Below are 20,242 nucleotides of genomic sequence, written 5' to 3' on the forward strand. Positions count from 1 at the left end.
CTCTAGCTTGTGTGAACTGTGGGAGGCTTAAAGATGTGCTACAGATCTCAAAGTAACCACATTTATTTTGCTGATCCCTTTCATTTTTTGAAGCACTTCCTGCAATAAAGCTGATGGAAATACTCATATCATTTTCCATGCAGCTTCAGATGCTTTTCTTAAATTAAATTCCCTCCACCTTATCTGCAGTATTCTTTGCGCTCAATTCCAGGTGCATAGTTTTCATTTAGGATCTAGGGGCCAATGATGACCAATTGCATCATAAGGAATATAGGAGCCCCAACACTGTACATGAACAGGGCATTGATATGGATTTTCTGTATCGTTACAAAGAATGCAACATTTTGCCCTTACTTGTTTTCGTAAAAATATTTACTAAGGGAGGGCCTAGCCCCAGTGTGCAGCGGAGTACAGTACATAGTAACTTGAATAGGTACTAAACAGGTTTGATGGTGTATCCAGGGAGGACATGATTAAGACTACATTATACATAGTAGGTGGTGTTATTCTTCCATATAGTCATGGAATTCAATACATATGGCAGGTGTCCCTTCATTTACATGTGTAAGTATAACGACAACAGTAACAGAGAAATGAGTTGCACATGTAAATGAGAAGTCTTTTGTTGAAAGTTTGGTGTTGTCCGTTTTCTCTACAGTATGTACACTGTTTGCTTTTCAGACCCTGTTTGGTGCCCATACCTCCTGGTCCCAAGAGCTTCTTTGGCGATGAAGGCCTTCCTTCTACACCAGCCCTGGAGCGAGAAACATTCTCTTGATATTGCACACATGTAAGTTGTTAGTTTTGTAAGTATATTTAAATCTAAAGGGGGGATAGTTTCTACCCAACCTCCTCTTTGTTGATGTTCTTCTGGGTTCTCCTCCCTTCAAAAAACCTACTTTGGTGACCTAATTTCCTACTTTGGTTCGTTTACAATCTTTATTCTGACAACTCACAGACATTCTACTGCTTCCCATACTTCACACCTCACCTTCAAGTCAAAATAACCGGCCTGTGGTCTGTCATGCACAATTATTACAATCTTGAAGTTATCAAACACCACCCTTAAGCCCTCGGACTTCCTTCACACTCAGTCTCTGCTGGTGTTTTATTGAAAACTGAGTTCACACTACTCCCACATGGCTTCATAACAGTACAGTGGACAGCCAGTGTCATTCTGCTTTCAGTCCCAAATCAGCACCCCGGTGCATCTTTGAAAATGTGGGTTTTTGATCATTGGGCCTCTTTCCATCAGTCTTTTCACCCACATTAGGGCCATGCTGCCCTCAAACCACACTTAACAGAGGAAGAAAATAAGCCATCTTCTCCCTCCCTCCCCTCAGAAGATAGTACTCTTCTGAACGTCCAGAACTGGCACAACAAGTCTTCAAAAAGTGTATCTATTGTACATATGTCTGGCCTCAAATACCATACATACCTAATGACTCGCACCCGTTTAATGTATCAATTCATATTGTGTTATTAATTAAGTGCATCAATTCGTGTAGAAGGACCAAAGAAGAGGAAGTAAATTCAGATAGATGTACATACTAAAAGGCGTGCTAGTTATCTGTGAATGTCTGTTCGTGAGGTGCTTCAGTCTAGAAGTCAAACTCGGTCTCCTAAGAAAACAAAACACAACTCGTGGCTGATGTTGAATATTGCCATGTATTGTGATGTAGCACTTACATGTTAGGGCTGTTTATTATTGGTCCTCATAATCAATGCACTGTCGTCAGGGCTGAACTTTGAGGGTGGCCTTGTCAGCAGCATGCCCTAGGGATGAACATGCATTCACAGCCCAGAAAAGTACCTTGTTAGAAAATGACAGACTCATCTTTTTTCATGCTTCTTATTTTGTAATGGATCAGAGAACTGTGTGCTCAAAATAGGCTTCCTTCTGCCATGTAACTAACATTCCATTCTGAACCATACTTTTTTATAGTACTTTTGATGCTTTACAAAATATTTGGCATACCATTTACTTCGAGAACTCCTTTCCTACTGACTTCACTGCCTATTGCTCATTGTCGCTCATTGTGATGCTATCAGGAATGGTACATTGACCTTCGACTCCATTTTGTATAACTGACTTTAACTGTCTGTGCTTTCATGCAGTTGCAGAGTGGGGAGGGGACGTTTTTGCTCTTTACCTGTTTTCGCTCTTCACCATGCAGAATAAGTTGGAACATTTTGTGGGATGTGCACTCGATACCTTTCACAGGGTAGATATTGTTTTTGCCGGTGAAATGTGCAGAATGTAAAACTCTGTCTTGGAGTCAAAACATAGAGGCCTTGCCAGTTTCTCTGATGACCCTGACAAAGACCAGTACGGTCAGCTTGGTTTTCATAACAGAAGAAAGGGGAGAGGTTTATAAAAACTTCTCCTCAGGTTGATTAAAAGGTATTAAAGGCGGGAGATCTTGACTCTCAGACAGAAGCTCACCTGTGGAGGGGATGTTTTCTCACAGGGAAAAATCTCTGGTGGTTCTCGATTGAGACGGTCAAGGGCTTCCTGGTTGTGCTGGCCAGAATGTTGACAGATTTTTGTTTTTTCATTATTTACTTTGTGTATATATTTCATGACTTTCTTTACTATGTGTAAGTATTTCATGTTTTCACATGCTATCTACATTTGACGCCTTTCAGTTAATATTTGGGAATCTGCATCGACCAATATATTTTGCCTTACTTTTAAAAGTGTTGAATTAATAAATGCACATGTTTAATTTTAAATGCACCTAAATCAGTTTCCTTGCCTCATCTTGAGATGGCTTAGTTCCTTTTCTGCGTGTCATTTAAAGGTGCAGCAGCACATCTGCCTCATCTTGAGAGTGCTGAATTTAAACGTGTCCTGTAGTTTCAAGTCAGAAGCAAAACACTCCTTCATTCCCAGCATAGCCCTACTTGGCATAGGATTCCAGTGATATTGGGATCTTCAATCTATCAATCAATCAATCAAACTGGATTTGTATAGCGCAGCTTATCGCCCGTGAGGGTACCCAGACGCTGAGAGTGATGCTGCAGGGGGCTCAGCTGAACAGCCAGGTCTTGAGTCCTTTTCTGAATTCCAGAAGGAAAGATGAGGTTCATATGAGGAGTGAGAGATCTTTCTAGGACTTTGCAGTGAGGTAGGAGAAGGAGCGACCGCTACTGATGCTGCAGCAGATGTGGGAGAGGGGGTGTGAGGGAGCTGGAGCGCAGGTGTCTGGAGGGAAGGTGGAAGTTCAGTTGGTGGTTGATGTACGATGGTCCATGGTTGTGGAGGACTTTGAAGGTGTGGATCAGCACCTTGAACTGGCATTGCTTCTGAATAGGGGGCCAGTGAAGCTTCTTGAGGTTGGAGGTGATGTGGTTCGAATTAGGGTGGTCGAGGATGAGTGTAGCTGCTGAGGTCTGCATTGCTTGCAGTCTTTTGAGAAGATGTTAGGTGATGCATACACAGAGTGAGTTGCTGTAGTCTGGTCCACTGTTGGCCAGGGCTTGTCTGATGTCGATGGGCAGCCACTTAAAAATCTTGTGGAGCATGCAAAGGGTGAGAAAGCAGGCAGATGATACTGCATTGATCTGTCTTTTCATGGTTGAGCTTACAGTCCAGGATGATGCTGAGGTTTTTTGCATGATCGGCCGGAGTGGGTGAAGGTCCTAGTTCGGGAGGCCACCGGGCATCATTCCAAGGGGAGGTGGTGTTCCCGAAGAGCAGCACTTCTGTCTTGTCAGTGATGAGTTGGAGGCAGTTGTTTTCATCCAGTTGGCGATGTTCGTCATGCGTCCCCGGAAATTGTGAGTGTAGCAAAGGGGGTCCTCTGCTAGAGAGAGAATAAGCTGGGTATCGTTGGTGTAGTATATGATGCTCAGTTAGTGCGATCTGACGACATTGGCCAAGGGTGTCCTGTAGGTGTTGAAGAGGCTAGGACTGAGGTATCAACCTCGAGGGATGCTGCAGATGGTGTTCTTGTTTTCTGAGGGGAAGGGAGGAAGGCTGATTCTGTGGGTTCTTTCATGTGAGGAAGGAGGCCATCCACTTGAGGGCATTTCCTTGAATTCCAATGCTGTGACGCCTTTTGCACAGGGTGTGGTCTGATACCCTCTTTAAGTTGCCGAGAGGCCGAGCAGGATCAGTGCTGTTGTGTTTCCTATGGCGAAGAGGGATCTGATGTCATCTGTGGCTGCAGTCAGGGCAGTTTCAGTGCTATGGTTGGTGTGGAAGCCAGATTTGGAGGTGTCCAGCAGATTGTGGTTCTCCAAGTGTTTTGTGTGTTGACGGTAGATGGCCTTCTTGAGGACCTTTCGGAAAAGGGCAGCAGCGAGATGGGACGGTAGAACTTACGTTTGTTGGGGTCTGCAGATGGTTTCTTGAGTAGGGGCAGATTACTAGTACTGTCTGACCACAGCAGGGAATAACAAGTAAATCTATTTAATGTATTTGAATGCTTCATAGAGGACCAAGTATAAACCAAGCATCAAACAAGTTTTCTGAGTTGATAGTCCTCGCATATTGTTTTTTTCTGTTATGCCATTCCCTGTAGCTGGAATGCTTCTTCAAGTGCCTCCCCATCATATTTAACTAATACCAGTTGTTGGAGCCTACATCTAACTGAATATATAGAAAAACCTTTCTGATGGATACTTCTACCTGCAGATTTTTCACGTGTAAAACCAACCCAAGGCGTCAGACGGAATCTGAAAACTTCAATGCTGTTATGCCATGTGTAGGATGGTGGTGGCTTCGGCCGATGTTGAAAATGATGTGAGATGACCCTAAAGCCATCAGTTCTCTTTTTTCCCAAACCTTTGATGCGGGTCCAGAGTGTGCTTTCTTCTGTGAGTTGTGAGTTTTTTCTCACACAAAAGATTTTTCTCTGTAGTACCATGTCTCCACACATGTGTTTGGGTTACAAGACCTGCAGGGACTGCAAGGGACGGATGTCGATTACTGACCCTCATACTATTTGCCTTTCATGCTTGGTTCTGAACATGATTCTTGTCACTGAGACTCCTCTCTCAGTATGAATCCGAAGGCCATCAAGGAGTCGGAACCCAAGCTTTTTATAAAGTCTGTGAATACAGAAGGTGTTTTTGTCATTTCGACCCCACTCGGTTTTGCCTTCCTCTTTCAAGACCATGAAGAAGAAACATAAAGAACACAAGAAGTACTTGGGTAAATGATAAGTCTTCCCAGATGGCCCCAGACTCCCACAGTATCTTATTCCTCGGAGCCGAAGTTAGTTCCGTTGGAGCCTGATGAGACTGCTCCAGGAGGCTCCTCATCTGTTCCTAAGCCCGACCCGACCCATGGGTTTATCTTGCCAAAGCTGAAACCTGTTGAGTAGACTCCATGAGCTCAGGTCCCCTTCCTACCGTATCCAGTACCGTCCGTACCCTGTTGTCATCAAGGACTCTGCTGGAGGTCCTGGCCCCAGGCACAGATCCGGCAGCCCTCCTGAACACCGCGTTCAGTATATTCGCCAGGAATTAATCAGGCCCCATGTTCAAGGTTGTGATGCCGTATAAGGGTAGGCCCTGTCGCCCCGACATTGATCCCGCCCACCTTCACCCCACTGGCCAAATATTCACGTAGCAGGCGTGCCCAAGGAGCTGCTGTCACGGCCTCCACCAGAGCCTCAAGCAAAGCTGAAGATTCTACTGCCTTTTCTTTTCCACCTGCAGAACATCAGCAACAGAAATCCAGGAGGGAGGCTCTAAGGTTGCTTGCGGAAGAGACTTACAGGGAAAGGGTGCACTAATTATTTGGTACCCTTAAACCCCTTTAGCATTCCTGGATTATCCTATGTGAGTGGCCTTGGCACAGCGCCGGAAATGGAAATGAGTTCTCTGTGGGCCTCCATACTTTTTTCTTTATTAAGCAAAGTAAAAAGTATACTGATACACACAACAGATTTCATAATTCTATAATCAACACCATTATTAAAAATATTCTTCTAGCAAACATTATTACATTATCAAGACTTTTCTTAAATAATAAAGTGCAAGTGCAAAATCTCTAAATTTTCCATACTTTCTCTCTAATGCAGTGTTAATACATCGATCTAATACATTGACCAATCTTCTATCTTTTCAAAGTGCACGTGTGCTTAAAAAGTTACTAAAGAATCAGTTAGGTGTATTCTCTCTTGGATATTTTTTTCTATCTTTTCCATATGCTTCCATACTGAGATATATCTTTTACTAGCTCCAACCCTTTTCGCATAAGCCTCTTCAAACTTTCTTACTCAACTCATTTTTGTATACCATTCTAAAAATGCTGGTACTTTGGTTTTCTTCAGTTCTGAAGGATCAGAGAGCGTTCCACCAAGGAAGTAATTGCTAAAAACATTTCCTCCCCTCTAGTTATTGGCTTGGTTTGTCTCTGTTTTAATCAACAAAAGAGTGCTAACTCAGCCTCAGGTTCCACCCTTCTCTGCAGGCCATGGCTAAGCTCAACACAGATTTTCTCCCTGAACTGTTTTACCAGTGGGCATGTAAAATAGACATGTAACCAGCATTCCTCCTCCACCTGCCTACACCGGAAACATTTGTTCTCCACCTCAGGATACATCTTATGGAGTGCTTTGGGAGTGTAGTAAGCGATCCAGCGAGATAGAAATGCCATTCTTTTCACATTTACAGATCTTAATGCCTAACTACCATATTGCGAAATGGCTTGCCACTCTTAATTTGAAAAATTACATTGTGTTTCCTGTTTTATCTTTTCAAGAACATTGGTAACCAAAAGAGGCTCCCCTTGATTTTGTAGCAATCAATACCAATTCCCTATACCACTTAATTTAGTTCTAAACAAAGCAGCTAAAACTGGAGAGGTACCTGTACTACCTGAGGTGCATATTTATTCAGTAGTTGTCTAAACTGAAGATAGCCAAAAAAGAAAAGCTTGCTCTTATTTCCACATCTAGCTTGAATCTCCTGCCAATTAATACATCTCCCACCAATTAAAAAGTGGCCCAGTTCTTTAAATCCCTTAGTTTCCCAAAATCTTAAATGGCTATTCTGGATTTGGAGGCCCAAACTTCTGCATTCTGTGAGAATAAAATGTTCATACCCTGCAAAATGAGCCTTTAGAGAATAAAAGACCTGAAGTCTATTACTAAATGCCTGGAGCATCTTGTATCTCATTTTTTTGGGAAGTTTTGCTGTTTTGAATAAAACCGGGATCTGTGACCCGGCTACCTGAACTATCTTATCCAATAAAAGCTATCCATGGATCCCTTCCTGTCGACTAAGCAACCAATTATATCCAAGAATGCTGCTTCAAAGTAAGTACGGATATGAGGAAGTGCAAGCCCATCTCAAATAGTGTCAAGTTGAAGTTTAGATAATTTTACCCGTGGCGCTTTCTTGTTCCAAATAAGCTGGCAATTTTTTTTTCCAACTCTTTAAAATATATTTTATTGATTTTAATCGGAATATTAGAAAAAAGAAAAATTAGCAATGGTAAAATCGACATCTTTATAAGTGCTATGCGACCAATCAATGTGAGGGGAAGAAGTATCCATTTATCCAATAGATCTTTGATTTTTTTTTCAGCATGGCTTCATAATTTAATCTGTAAATATCCGCATATTCATTTGAAATGTATATCCCCAGATATCGGATCAGATCAAGAGAGAGAGCTTGTTGTTTTAAATTGTCTGGTAGGAAATTGCTAAGAGCATTTAGGACCAGGACTACAGGTTTTTTTTTAAATGTATTTGCACAGATTACACATCATAACACATTACTATCCTACTTTCTCCGCAGTTAATAAACAGTCTTTTTTTGTTTGCAATTACATTTCATTACAATTCATTTCGTCAACTTTGATTAGTCCTGGTTATAGATAAACACAAACTTATAAAAGAAAGGAAAAATAACCAAAATAATGAAGAAGATACCCCTAAGACGTGGGACCAACATGTCCGGGAAAATAGTTAATCTCCAAACGCTGCTTCCATCTGCAGATGGGGTCCCATATTCTTAGGCCTAGCATCCTCCCTTTCCTGCCTTTTCGTGCATAAATGGGCTTTTCCAGATTGTATATGGCTAGAAGATTAGCCAACCATACTTGCATTGCTGGGGGGGTTTTATCCAGCCAAGCCCTGGCTATGCTTAATCTATATACTGCCATAGCAATAAACAAAAATTCTCTCTGGGGCTCATTTGTCTCTGGTCCTATCCCTAAGAAAATTCTCGTAGGATTAAGCATTACTTTAATATCTAGGGATTGATCTAAGAACTTCTCTATATCCCTAATTAAAGTGTGCAATTGAGGGCAGGTAGCAAAGATATGAATCCTTTCTGCCTCTGCTGAATTACATCGTGGACATAATGTACCCGTGATACCACCCCATTTTGCTATTCTTGCTGGTGTGAAATACAATGAATATAGGATTTTGTAATGTTGTGATTGTAGGGAGGCAGAGCAAAGAACTGTACGCCCCAAATCCAAGCACTCCTCAAACCAATCTTCTTCTCCATTCAGTTTCTCTGCCCATTTCTTGCTATATTTCTCTCTATCAGCTTTTCCTTCTAATAAACTTGCATAGAAACTACGGATAGTACATTCCCCCCCTAACCAGATTTTCTCCAGTATATCTATTTTGGCAAAGCCCGCCGGTCCTCCCCGTTTAGTGTTAAAAAAACTTCTTACTTGCAAGTATTTAAAGAAGTCCCTCCTGTCTATTCCGAATATATTTACCAAGTCTGAAAACTGCAGAAATCCCTCCGTATCCGTCACGTCTCCAACCTGGTGGATCCTCTTTGTAACCAAAAAAGGATTTCCTTTCTGTGTATTCAGATTCTAAGTAAACTGTGACATTTGTTGTAAATAATTACATCAACAGACCCCCAAGGCACATTGCATTTAAGTCAAAACATAACATTAAATACATATCTAAATGTATTTTATTGATAAGTTTAAAAACAGTTACTTTCATATACTCAGTATACACAATTTCGTTAAAAACACAATCATATAGGTTATTCTCAAAAGAACATTTTACATAAATCCAATCAATTTATCATCACATAATACATAATCAAAATCAATACAGTTTAAAAAGTATGTCGACGCGTTTCGGTGCTTCTTTATTTTGGAACACCTTCCTCAGGACTATTTAAAACATCTGCCCAGTAATATAATTTAAAATCTGGTGCACCCCACCCCCCGTCTCTTGGAAGGGATATGAACCTATAAGCTCTACGAGTCTTTCATTGTGCCCATATGAATCTATTAAGGATTATCTCGAGTGCATTGAACCATTTATTTTCAAAAAATAACGGAATCGCCCTAAAAAAATATAAAAACTTTGGTAAAATTAACATCTTAATGACGTTGGTACAGCCCACTAGAGATAGGTGCAAATTGTTTATTCTCTCTAGGTCTAGTCATTAAGGGGGCGATATTGCTCTGTACCACTATATCTAAATCTGCTGAAATTGCCACTCCCAGGTATATTGCCGAGTTTACCACCCTTTGGTCATTGCAGTCTACAAACCTATTGCCTACTATCTGTGTCTTGCTTCTATTTAAACTATATCCTGATACCTGCCCAAATAGCTGCGCCTCATATTCTATTTCTCCGATGGCTGCAGATGGATTAGATGTCAAAATGGCGACGTCGTCCGCATAAGCCAACGACTTGACTTCGCAGCCATTTTCTCTCATTGGGAGAATCCCAGGGATGCCTTCCAATCTCCGTAGAAAAGGGTCCAAATATACAGCAAACAGCAGGGGGGATGATGGACACCCTTGCCTGGTCCCTCTACTTATCTTAACTGCTGCCGAGTGTCCCCTATTGACCCTAATCCTTGCTGTTGGCTCTTTGTAAAGAGTCTGGATAGCTTTTATATAGCCCTCTCCTATGCCACTCCATTTCAATGCTTGCCACAGGTAATCTCAGGAGACCCTATCGAACGCCTTCTCAGCGTCTAAAAAAAAAGCGCTGCCATAGAGTCCCCCAGGGTACCTGCCGCATCGAACATTGTAATCAACTGCCTCACATGCTGTGTAGTGCCCTTGCCAGGAATAAACCCATGTTGTATGGGGCTTACCACCCCCTCTATGATCCCAGTGAACCTCATAGCCAACATTTTGGAATATGTTTTAGCGTCGGCATTCATTAATGTGATCGGTCTGTAGGAGCCAGGTATAGTTGCAGGTTTCCCTTTTTTTTTAAACCACAATAATGTCAGCTTCTCCCCATGTTTCAGGTGTTGACTCCCCCTATTTAACATGTCTTCAGCAATGTATCCCAGGAAGACCTTCTAAAACTCCACCGGCAGCTGATCCGGGCCCGCTGCTTTGCCCGAAAGGAGGCTAACCAAGGCTGACATAAATTCCTCAAGGCGGAAGGGAGAGTCAACCCCTCCTTTTGTTCCTCTGTGATGAATGGCATGGGAATATCCCTTAGGTAACTGTCTATCTCTGTTAGTCCTCCTGTGTTACCACAGGCATACAGCTCTGTATAAAACTGCCTAAAAACCTCCCTCACTGAATCCGCTTCTGTGACTGTATTACCCTGCCCATCCTCTATTTCCTTGATGTCTGCCGCTACTAGCCTCTGCCTGGTTCTTATGGCTAGTATGTGGCCGACTCTTTCACTTAACTCGTATGCTGCCTCTTTTTTAATCAGGTAATTCTCAGTTGCCTTCTTGGCAATGTTTTCCATAGCTTCTGCCCTGAGAGCTGTTATTCTCAAAAGATGCTGATCTAGGAGTAAGTGCTGCTGTATAGCTAATGCTAATTCATCCTCTTCCTTGAGCAGGTTTCTAGAAAGTTCCTCTATTCTTTCTTTTTACCTTTTTTGGCTGGAAAGTACAAAGCTCAGTGTCTCACCCCTGACTCCCGCTTTAAAGGCGTCCCATACCACCCCCGGGGGAGCGGTTCCTCTATTGATCTCCCAATAGCTCTTAATCCCTCCACCTATGTGTCTTTTATATGTCTCGTCCTTCAGCAGTGCTCTTTCGAATGTCCATTGGGCGGCCCTTCTTTGTGCCGGTCCTAGTCTAATTGTCAATATTAATGGGCTGTGATCAGAAATGATTCGTGGTTTCCTTTCTATATGTGCATCAGTCATCAGGGAGTTAGAAATCAAAAAATAGTCCAACCTAACCATAACTTTGTGGGGAAATGAATAGAAGGTGCTTCCATCTATATTAGGATGGGTCTTAACCCACGGGTCATTCAGAGAGTTATGCATATCCGAGAGTGCTCTATGTACCCTCTTCTTCCTCCCCATATAATGACCCGGTGGTTGAAGAAAGATACTACTAGGGTCATGAATATTAAAGTCGCCAAAGCATACTATAGGCTCTGGCCACTGTGCTAGCTCTGTATCTAAATATTGAAAGACTTCTGGGTCATCCTCTGTTGACCCATATATTTTGGCAAGTGTTAGTTTATCTCCCTTAAATCCTAACTCTAGTAGAGCCCATCTACCCCATAAATCCTCCTTCTTTCTTATCACCATCACATCATTTCTTTTCCCTAATACAGCGACTCCCCTAGTTCTTAGTGACTGTTTAGAGTTTGCCAATACAGTAAACCCCAGATGGTCCAACAGGTTTCCTCTTGATGCCTCAATATGTGTTTCCTGCAGGCAAACCAAATCCAGCCATAAAGTTCTTAGTAGTGCTGTGACCCTAAGTCTTTTGTTCGCATGGTTAAGTCCGCAGACATTGATTGTAGCTATCCTACAGGTCATTAAAATACATCAAAGATCTTGCCCATCATAAACAACCATTCATGAAACATTTCTTGATACTTGTACTGGAAGATAATTACAATTCCAGAGAATGAATAAGCTGTGCCATAATGCTTTCGTTGTTGTTTTGTCTTTAGCCTGCTGTCTCTTGTTCTGTGCTGTTCCTCACAACATATATCATTTCGTGCTTGAAATTCCCCCCCCTTACTCCAATCCCCCCCTTACCCCTCTTGTCCCCGCTCCCCAGACTTCCCAACCCCCCTCCCTCCCCTCTACTGGCAAATAGGTCAGAGTGACCTATGTGTGGCTGCTTTGGATTGTGGAGGTCGCACCGCCCTCCCTCTCACATCCTACTGCATTGTGCTCCCCTATGCTCTCCCCATTCTTTATTCCGTGTGCCCCTGTTCTTCCATTTAGTCCATAAACTCACCTCTCTCTCTCTATATAAGTGCCCTTACCCAAAACTATTATACTCTGTCATTCTACCGATTTCCTAGTATTTAATTCGTACTGAGCTACTTTACCCCCCTTCTGGGATTTGAGCTCCTCCAAAAATTGCTGCGCTTTAATCTCGGATAGAAACATCCTCACCATCCCCCTAGTAACTACCTTCAGCCTGGCTGGAAATAGGAGGTATGCCTCTGAACCAATAGATTGAAATCGCTTTATTAGTTGCCTAAGCCTCCATCTTCTTTCCACCGTTACGTGGCAGAAGTCGGGCCTGGCAAAAAAGGTGAGGCCCTCAAATGTTCGTTTACTATCCGGTCTTGCCTTGTCCATTATCTCTTGTCTAAAGAGGTAATTCCCTACATTTATGAGTATTGCCCTGGTCAGGCCCGCCGGTCCGCCACCCCCTGCTCCTCTCTCTTTCTTTTGCTTAAAGGGAAATCTATGAGCGCGTTGGACCTCCTTTTCCCACTGCTACTCGGAATCAGGGAAAGCACCTCATAATAGTTTCACCACGAAGCTCATAATGTCCTGTCCCTCTGACCCTTCTTCCACACCCAAAAGACTAATGTTATTGCGCCTCTGGCGGATTCAAAGTCTTCGGGTTTCCACTGCAGATCCTCTGTTATCTTTTCTTGTGTGTCTTTAAAGTCTTGCCAGGTACTCATATCCTCCTCCAGTTTCCCTGTTCTCTCTTCTACCTCGGCGACTCTAGCAGCCATTTCGTCGTATAGTTTATTAACCTTTTTCATGGTGTTATGGATTTTTTTCGTGGTTTGCCTTGCCCTGCGGCTTTCTGTTCTTGCCTCCCCCTGCATCTGTTTTAGTGTGTGGAGCTCTCCCAGAAACGTCCAAGGAGTTATTGCCTTTCTGATGCGGCAGCGAGGTAGCGGAAGAATCCCATGCCAGCTTACACCCAAAATCATTAGGGGGCACCGCGCCCAAACCATGTCTCTTCAAACGAGGCCATCTTTTCTTCTGTGTACTTTGTTTATCTGAAGAGCTAGAGCCTGAGATTGACCGTTTCTCTGAACTAAGATCACTAGTTCTAGTTGTATCTGTTTTCTCAAAGGGTGAAAAGAAGCATTCTCCTTCACCATAACCGCCATTGCCTTTTTTTTCCAGTGTAGCATTACTCCCCCATGTACCTCTTGCATGCAGTTGTGATTTGAGCTCAGCCTCAACCTGCAAGAGGGCCTCCAGCATGCCTGCATTCCCTGTGCTATTACTCGCCATCCCGTGACTGAGACCATGGAGTTTGCCCCCCCGGCGGTCGTGCCCCTCTCACTGTGCTCGGGACCTTCCAATTCAGCCTCCTTGCTCGAAGGCGCGCTGCTCAGAACCGGAGCGTTGCCTAGCAACCGTAACTTCTGCGTCCTGAACGTCCACATGGATGTTTCTGCTTTGATTCAGCTTTCCATCGGCTGGTGCAGTGTGCCTCGGAGTGAAAGCCTCAACCAAGGTAGGCTGCCTTAGTCCCGTGTCTTTGTTTGCCTTTTCATTCACTTTCCCCTGCTTTTGTCTGACAGCAGTGCCGCTCTGGTCCTTGGTAGGGCTAGATTGCTCCGTCCGCGCTTTCTCCTTTCCACGATTCTCCGGCTTCTTCTCCTTGGTTGCGGGGGTTATAGTCTTTCTGATCGCTCCCTGAGCCCGCTGCGGGGGCCCGATGACCTCACATTCCTCCCCTGTTGCTCGCAATTGATCTCGCCGTACTCGGGTCCAATTGCGCTTTTGTCTTCTCTTGCCTCGTAGATCGAGGAGGCAGGGGAGGCATCTTTGTCAAGTTGAATCTGATAGCGATTACCCAAATATTCAATCTTTCTTTAAGCCAGTATAGTCCTTGGGTGATCGGTTTCCGTTTATTCAAGAGTTTCCAATCCGATAATTTGGCATGTATCCAGAGTGTTAGGCCCATCGGGGGCAGCACAGCATCCTTCTCAGTACTCCATCAGCGTGTCTGTGCGAAGGAGAGCGGCTGATACGACTGCTCAGCACATCCTCACGGCAGCCATCTTGCCAGGGCTTCAGTTATTCTAAAAAAAGGACTTCCGTTTTTTTAGATTAATTTTGATCCAACGATTGACTCAAACTCTGCAAATTCTCTTAAAATTGTTCAGATATTTTGTCTTTCAGGTTTAAGGTACAATATAACATCATCTGCGAATAGTTTTAGTTTTGACATTTCCGCTATTGGAGTTTTTATCTCTGTATTGTCATGAATCCTAACGGCCAAGGGTTCAATAAAAAAAGTAAAAAATACAAGGAATAGGGGGTATGCCTGTCGGGTTCCCCAACTTATATCTATTGTACCTGCCAATTTAGAGTTTATTCTAACCTGAGCCCCTTGATATATATTCTGAAGCATGGAGATGGTCTGGAGGGGAAACCCAAAGCTTTCGAAACCATAAAGAGCAACCCAGTTTACCAAATCAAATGCCTTCTCTGCATCTATCGTCATTATCAGAGCTAGTATTAGATAAATATTGAAAAAGTTGAGTGCCTGAACTAAAAAAACGGTGTTAGAAGGCATAGACCTGCCTGCTACGAACCCTGTTTGGTGCGTGTGGATCACATCCTGGGCAATTGGAGTAAATAGATTTGCCCACATTTCATCAAGATTTTATAATCTGCATTTAGCAGACTAATTGGCCTGTATGAATTACCGTCCCTGGGGTTTTCCCCCTTCTTTGCAAACCTAACTATGGAGGATTCTTTAAAAGCTGCTGGAACCTCACCTCCTGCTGTAACATGATTAAAAAGCTCAAGCAAGAATGGTAAAAGCTCTTCCGAAAATGCCTTTAAAAGTCAGTCGAAAGGCCATCATTTCAGCAGGCCTTTATTCCTGGCATTGAACCTAAAGCCTGAAGAATTTTAGCTGCAGAAATATCTGCAATCAATGCTTCTTTCTGCCCGCTAAGGATCTGAGGGAGTTTTATATCGTGGAAGTATTGCTGAATTTCTTGCTTCGATACCTTGTAATAAGTTGCATATAGTTCATTGTAATGATCTAAAAGTATTTTAGCAATTGTGTCTTATTCGGATACTAAGATCTGTGCCCCGGGTTCCACTAATTCATTGATTACTGCCACTTTTTGTTTTACTTTAGTTGTCCATGCTAACATTTTTCCTATCATTTGGCTTTCCCCGTAAACTCTCTGCTAGTATGATTAGCAATCATTTATTTCTTCAATATTAAAAAACTCCCTTAACTTCTGTTTTGCTTTCCTTAATTGTTCCTTAGCTAAATGTCCTCCCCCCCCCCCCCCCCCAAAAAAAAGAGCTGTTTTTTCTTAACAAAGCCATATCGACTGCTTGCTGGAGTTTAGCTATTCGAGACTTTCGAATCCTTGTTAGCTCAGACATATAGGTGATCATTTGCCCACGTACTGAGGCCTTAAAGCCCCCCCAGACGGAGAAGGGCATTGCAGTACTCTTGTTAACCTGGAAAAACTCTTTCTGTCATACTATCCATCCATTCTGGGTTAGTTAAAAGAAGTCTATCCATCGCCACTTGGATCTTTCCCTCTTTCCTACCTCTAGATCAATTTCAATTTTGGTGAGCGAGTGGTCTGAAAAAGAGTTAGCCCATATCTCTGCAGACAATTCAAAGAACGGGATATTTTAAAAATATCAATACAGGAGGCCGACTGGTATTCGCAGGAATAGTAAGTATATTGCATAGTTTCCCTATGACCCTTGCACCATGGATCAATTAATTGATAATCTTGTTTTATTACGTCTATCCCTCTTTTGGTCCTTGGCTTCAGTTGTTTCTTGGTTTTATTTTATGTATACATTGCCAGGTCTTGAACAAAATTAAAATCGCCACCTAAAATGATTGGACCCACCGCCCCGCTAGCTATATTATTGATCTTTATAATACCTGTGGGGTCATCTACAGCTGGTACATAGTAATTCACGAAATTCAATACATTGCCGTTTACCTTGGCTGTAACCCATATCCATCTACCATACAAATCTCTCTGAATTTGAACAAGTTCCCACCTGGGCCGATGCAAAATAATCTTTAGAAAAGACCTTAGGAATATACAGCTTTGGTGTATTCGACTTGAGATGAGATTCCTGAAGAAACAAAATTTGTGGTGAGAATGAAGCCAACCATCTTATTAACCCACCATATTTTTGTTTGTTGGAAATACCATTTACTTTAATTGTAATTATACAGACTTTATGACACATCCCTACAACTGTTGCTTGAGTCTAAGGCGCTTTCAATAATACATTTCCTACCAGTGTATTGCCATCTTTAACTGCACATTTTCTTTTAACTCCACCACCCTCCCTCTGTGCCCACACCCCACCTTCACCCCTGTGCCCAAACCCCCCCCCCAGTCCCAAACCTGCCCACCCTGAGGGCCCCCCCTGTGGGCCCCATACTTTAGAGGGTCTTTTACTTCATCCAGCATACACCAGAATTTCTCAATTTTCCGACTTCCATCAGTTAGCGTTGAAATGAAAGTGCTATGGAGGTTGTTCTCCCTGCTCATCCAGCTTTTGAACCACCCAGTCTGCGAATCTTTATTTCTATTTGATGAGGCCCTACTAGACCCCATCATGGCAGCTTGGGAGAAGCCATCTTCTGCCACAGCGGCAAATTGACTGGTGGCCAGGTGCTACTGTTCTGCTCTGGGGGATCCCACTTTTCTTTCTGCTCACCCATTACTGGAGTGCCTTTCATTCAGGCATCATGTTCCATGCATCTTGATGGATTTCGCGTTTGATGGCACAAAGATGTTTGGCATAAAGCAGACACAGACCATGAAAGATTTAAAGCCAGTTAAGCCACTGCAGGCTCATTAGCCCTCCAACAAAACCAGCATCAACGAGACCACTGTCAATTCCACAATTGTTCCTTTTGGCTGAGACATTCCTGACAGCTGCAAGGGGACAACCACCTCAAAGCTGGTTGGTTCGCCAATATCAGGACAGAGGCAAAGGTAAAAGCTGTGGACCCCTCCAGCAAGCTGCCGCCTCCTCCTCTTCCTCACCTGCTGCCGCTAGGAAACATTCCTAGTTTCCTTAGCCACACACACCCTGGGTCGTTGGGGAAAGAGTGTCTTCCTTTCTGCTGGCCTGGAAAGCCATTACTTTGGACCACCGGGTCCTTCAGATTGTAGAAAGAATGTATTCCTTTCTTTCCTTCAGGCTCAAACTCCTAGACCCCCAACCCCCTCCCCCCACTTTCTGCCCCCTCTGGACCGCTTGGTCATTCCACAGCAGGTGGCAGCACTCCTACTGAGTTGAGCGGCGGATTTAGTGTCAGAACAGGAAAAGAGCCAAGGATGTTACTCATTTTAGTTCCTGGTGCCCAAGAAAGATAGCGCCCAGCGTCTGACTTGGACCTCAGCAAACAAAACTTCTTCCTCAGAAAGGAAAAGCTCAAGATGTTGACCCTAGCTCAAGTACTATTGGTGTTGGAATTTGGAGACTGGATGGTGTTACTCACCCTTCTGAATACATCCTTCCACATCACTATCCTGTGGTCACACTGGAAATACTTACAATTTGTGGGAGGTTCTATGCACTACCAATTTGACATACTTCCATCAACGAGCCCAAATCTCACCTGTAACTCCAGTTTATAAGGTTGGTACTTGACACCACCCTTCTCTACTTCTTTCCTCCACCTCAGAGGATCCTCAAAATGCAGGGCATGATCCCATTCTTAGATTCCTACGGCTGCTGACTTTTTGATTTCTCTGAGTCCTGCATGCATATTGGCACATGAGTGCTCTGTAGTAGTGCCTCTGCAAGGAGTGGTTACAGGACAGGGAGACCTGTCAAACTCCATTGTGATCTCCTCCAGCGCTGCTGAGGAAGTAGCTTGGTGAGGGAATGAGGTGAGCCAGAGCTAAGGGATGGCTTTCAATCCCCCTACAACCATGACAACCATAGGATGCGGAGCCTATATGGAGATCAGAAGCCTTTGGAAAAGCAGGACCTTCACATCAACCTGTTGGAACTACGGGAGATATGGCTGGGGCATAAGGCATTCCTCCCCGCTATCTAACGTAAGTCAGTCCAGATCTTGAAGGGCAACACAACAGCAGTGTAGTACGCCAACAAACAAGGGAGAGTAGGGTCTCACCTACTTTGCTTGGTAGCATAAATGACTGTGGTCTTGTGCATACCATTAGGGGATCTAGTGCACCCCTATTCACCTAGCAGGGTCTCTGAATGTCAGAGCTGACAGCCTGAGCTGGGAGTATCTTGCTGAGCACAAATGGTGTAGTCTACCAAAGGTAGTCCAGGGCATCTTCACCCAGTGGGGCACTCCTCAGGTGGACTTGTTCCCCTCCTAAGAAAATGCTCAATGCCCCCAGTTCTGCGATCTCCAGTGTCTGTTGAAGGGAGCCTTGTGGGATGAGTTTTAGCTGCTTTACTGGTACCTCCCTCCCCAGTACCCTTGAATTCTCGAGTAATAAGGAAGATTTGTTAAGACTGGACCCAAGCAATTCTCATTGCCCCGGACTGGCCAGGAAGGGTATGGTTTGTAGACTTTCTGCGCTTCTCTACCTGTCCCCGGCTCCTCCTTCCCTTCAGGCTGGATCTTGTATCCTAGTCGAGAAGAATTGTTCTCCACCTCAATACCTGAGACCTCCTCCTACATGCTTGGAGATTGAGCGGGGGAATCTCAGCCCTTTTCAGCTGTCATCGGAGGTGGTAGAAGTCCTCTTATCAGCACATCGCCCTGCCACCAAAACTATTTACTTGGGCACAAACCCTTGTTGCGTCATGTGCAGAGAAGAATGTGGACCTATTGCAGACCAAGCTGTCTCAGGTCCTGCAATATGAACTCTCACTCTCTTAATTTAATTTTGATTTTCCTTATAGGGACTCCGTTTGAGCCCCTAAATAGTTGTCCCTTGAGGATGTTGACTCTCAAAACTGTGTTTTTCGTTGCCATCACTTCAGTCAGACTGGTGAGCGGGTTGAATCTCTCAGTTCCTGTCTACCTTTTACCTCTTTCTAGTCCGACAAATTTGTGTTGCAAACTAGGGCTGTTTTCCTGTCAAAAGTGGTGACACCTTTCCACCTTGGTCAGTCTATCACCCTCCCAACCTATTACTCCTAGCCCCAGCCCTCGAAGGGGAGGAGTGGTGACATCGGATGGATCCTAGCTGGCGGTCAACTTCTGTTTAGACCTCACCAAGAACACCCATCTGAATGACCAGCTCTTTGTCCGATACTGCACTGCTAAGAAGGGTAAAGCATTGCAGAAATGGACTCTATCAAGACATATTATTCTTTGCATCAAAGCTTGCTTTGCTTTGGCCAAGAAAGACCTCTGCAGGCATCAGTACCAAATCTAAGATTTACATCCTTGTCTGCAGGATACCCTTCACAGAAATCTGCAAGCCTTTGGTGTGGGAATCTCTGCACACTTTCACTATGCGTTAATGCCTGGATTTCCTGGATTTTATTTATACAGTGGAATAACAATTTTTTTCCAGTCGGAGTCCAGTAATTCTAGAGTGGTTGCTACTGCTTTGAAGAATGCTTTTAGGACAATCTTCCTCTGGCAGCTATTAAAGCAAGCGGCCAATTCAAAGGACTCAACTGTGTTTTGGAACTTGTTAAATAAATTAGACAGAAGGGGAGTAGAGCCCGTACCCAATTCCATAACTGAGCACCAGTGGTATACCCACTTCTTTAAATTGTATCATGGTGAAGTAGTTATGGATCAACCATCATGGGCATCTACCGAGCTCTCACCAGAGAACCAATCACATTTAGACCTCTTTACTGCCAGGGAAGTGCATAATGCTATTATAAAGATATCCCCTGGTAAAGCTGCGGGCCGGATGGGTTACCAGGCGACCTACTTTTGAATGACCCCAAGTTGTGGTCCGACTTAATCGCCCTTCTAATTCATTTGATTCTTCATGGACATCCGGTCCCTGAATCATGGAAGGGCGCTGAAGTAGTGACCATATACAAGAAAGCTGATAGGGAGGACCCTGCCAACTACAGACCAATAAGTCTAATTAACACTATCCAGAAAGTATTTGGCAGGGTCATTGTCACTACAATAGGGTCCTGGTGCGAGGAGGGTAATATTCTGAGCCATT

The 20,242-nt window shown here is 43.7% G+C and overlaps 1 protein-coding gene across 1 annotated transcript in view; it reads left to right on the forward strand.

Annotated features, from left to right (window-relative positions):
* The window catches only part of WDR11 (WD repeat domain 11), a 635,868-nt gene that overhangs the window by 466,106 nt on the left and 149,520 nt on the right, over nucleotides 1-20,242 (forward strand). The window contains exon 20 of the mRNA XM_086922941.1: nucleotides 682-790. Within this exon, the coding sequence (XP_086779067.1) occupies nucleotides 682-790 (109 nt within the window). The remainder of the gene's footprint in view (nucleotides 1-681; nucleotides 791-20,242) is intronic.

This window comes from Lissotriton vulgaris, chromosome 5, assembly GCF_964263255.1.
Source record: "Lissotriton vulgaris chromosome 5, aLisVul1.2, whole genome shotgun sequence".
NCBI classification, from domain to species: domain Eukaryota; kingdom Metazoa; phylum Chordata; class Amphibia; order Caudata; family Salamandridae; genus Lissotriton; species Lissotriton vulgaris.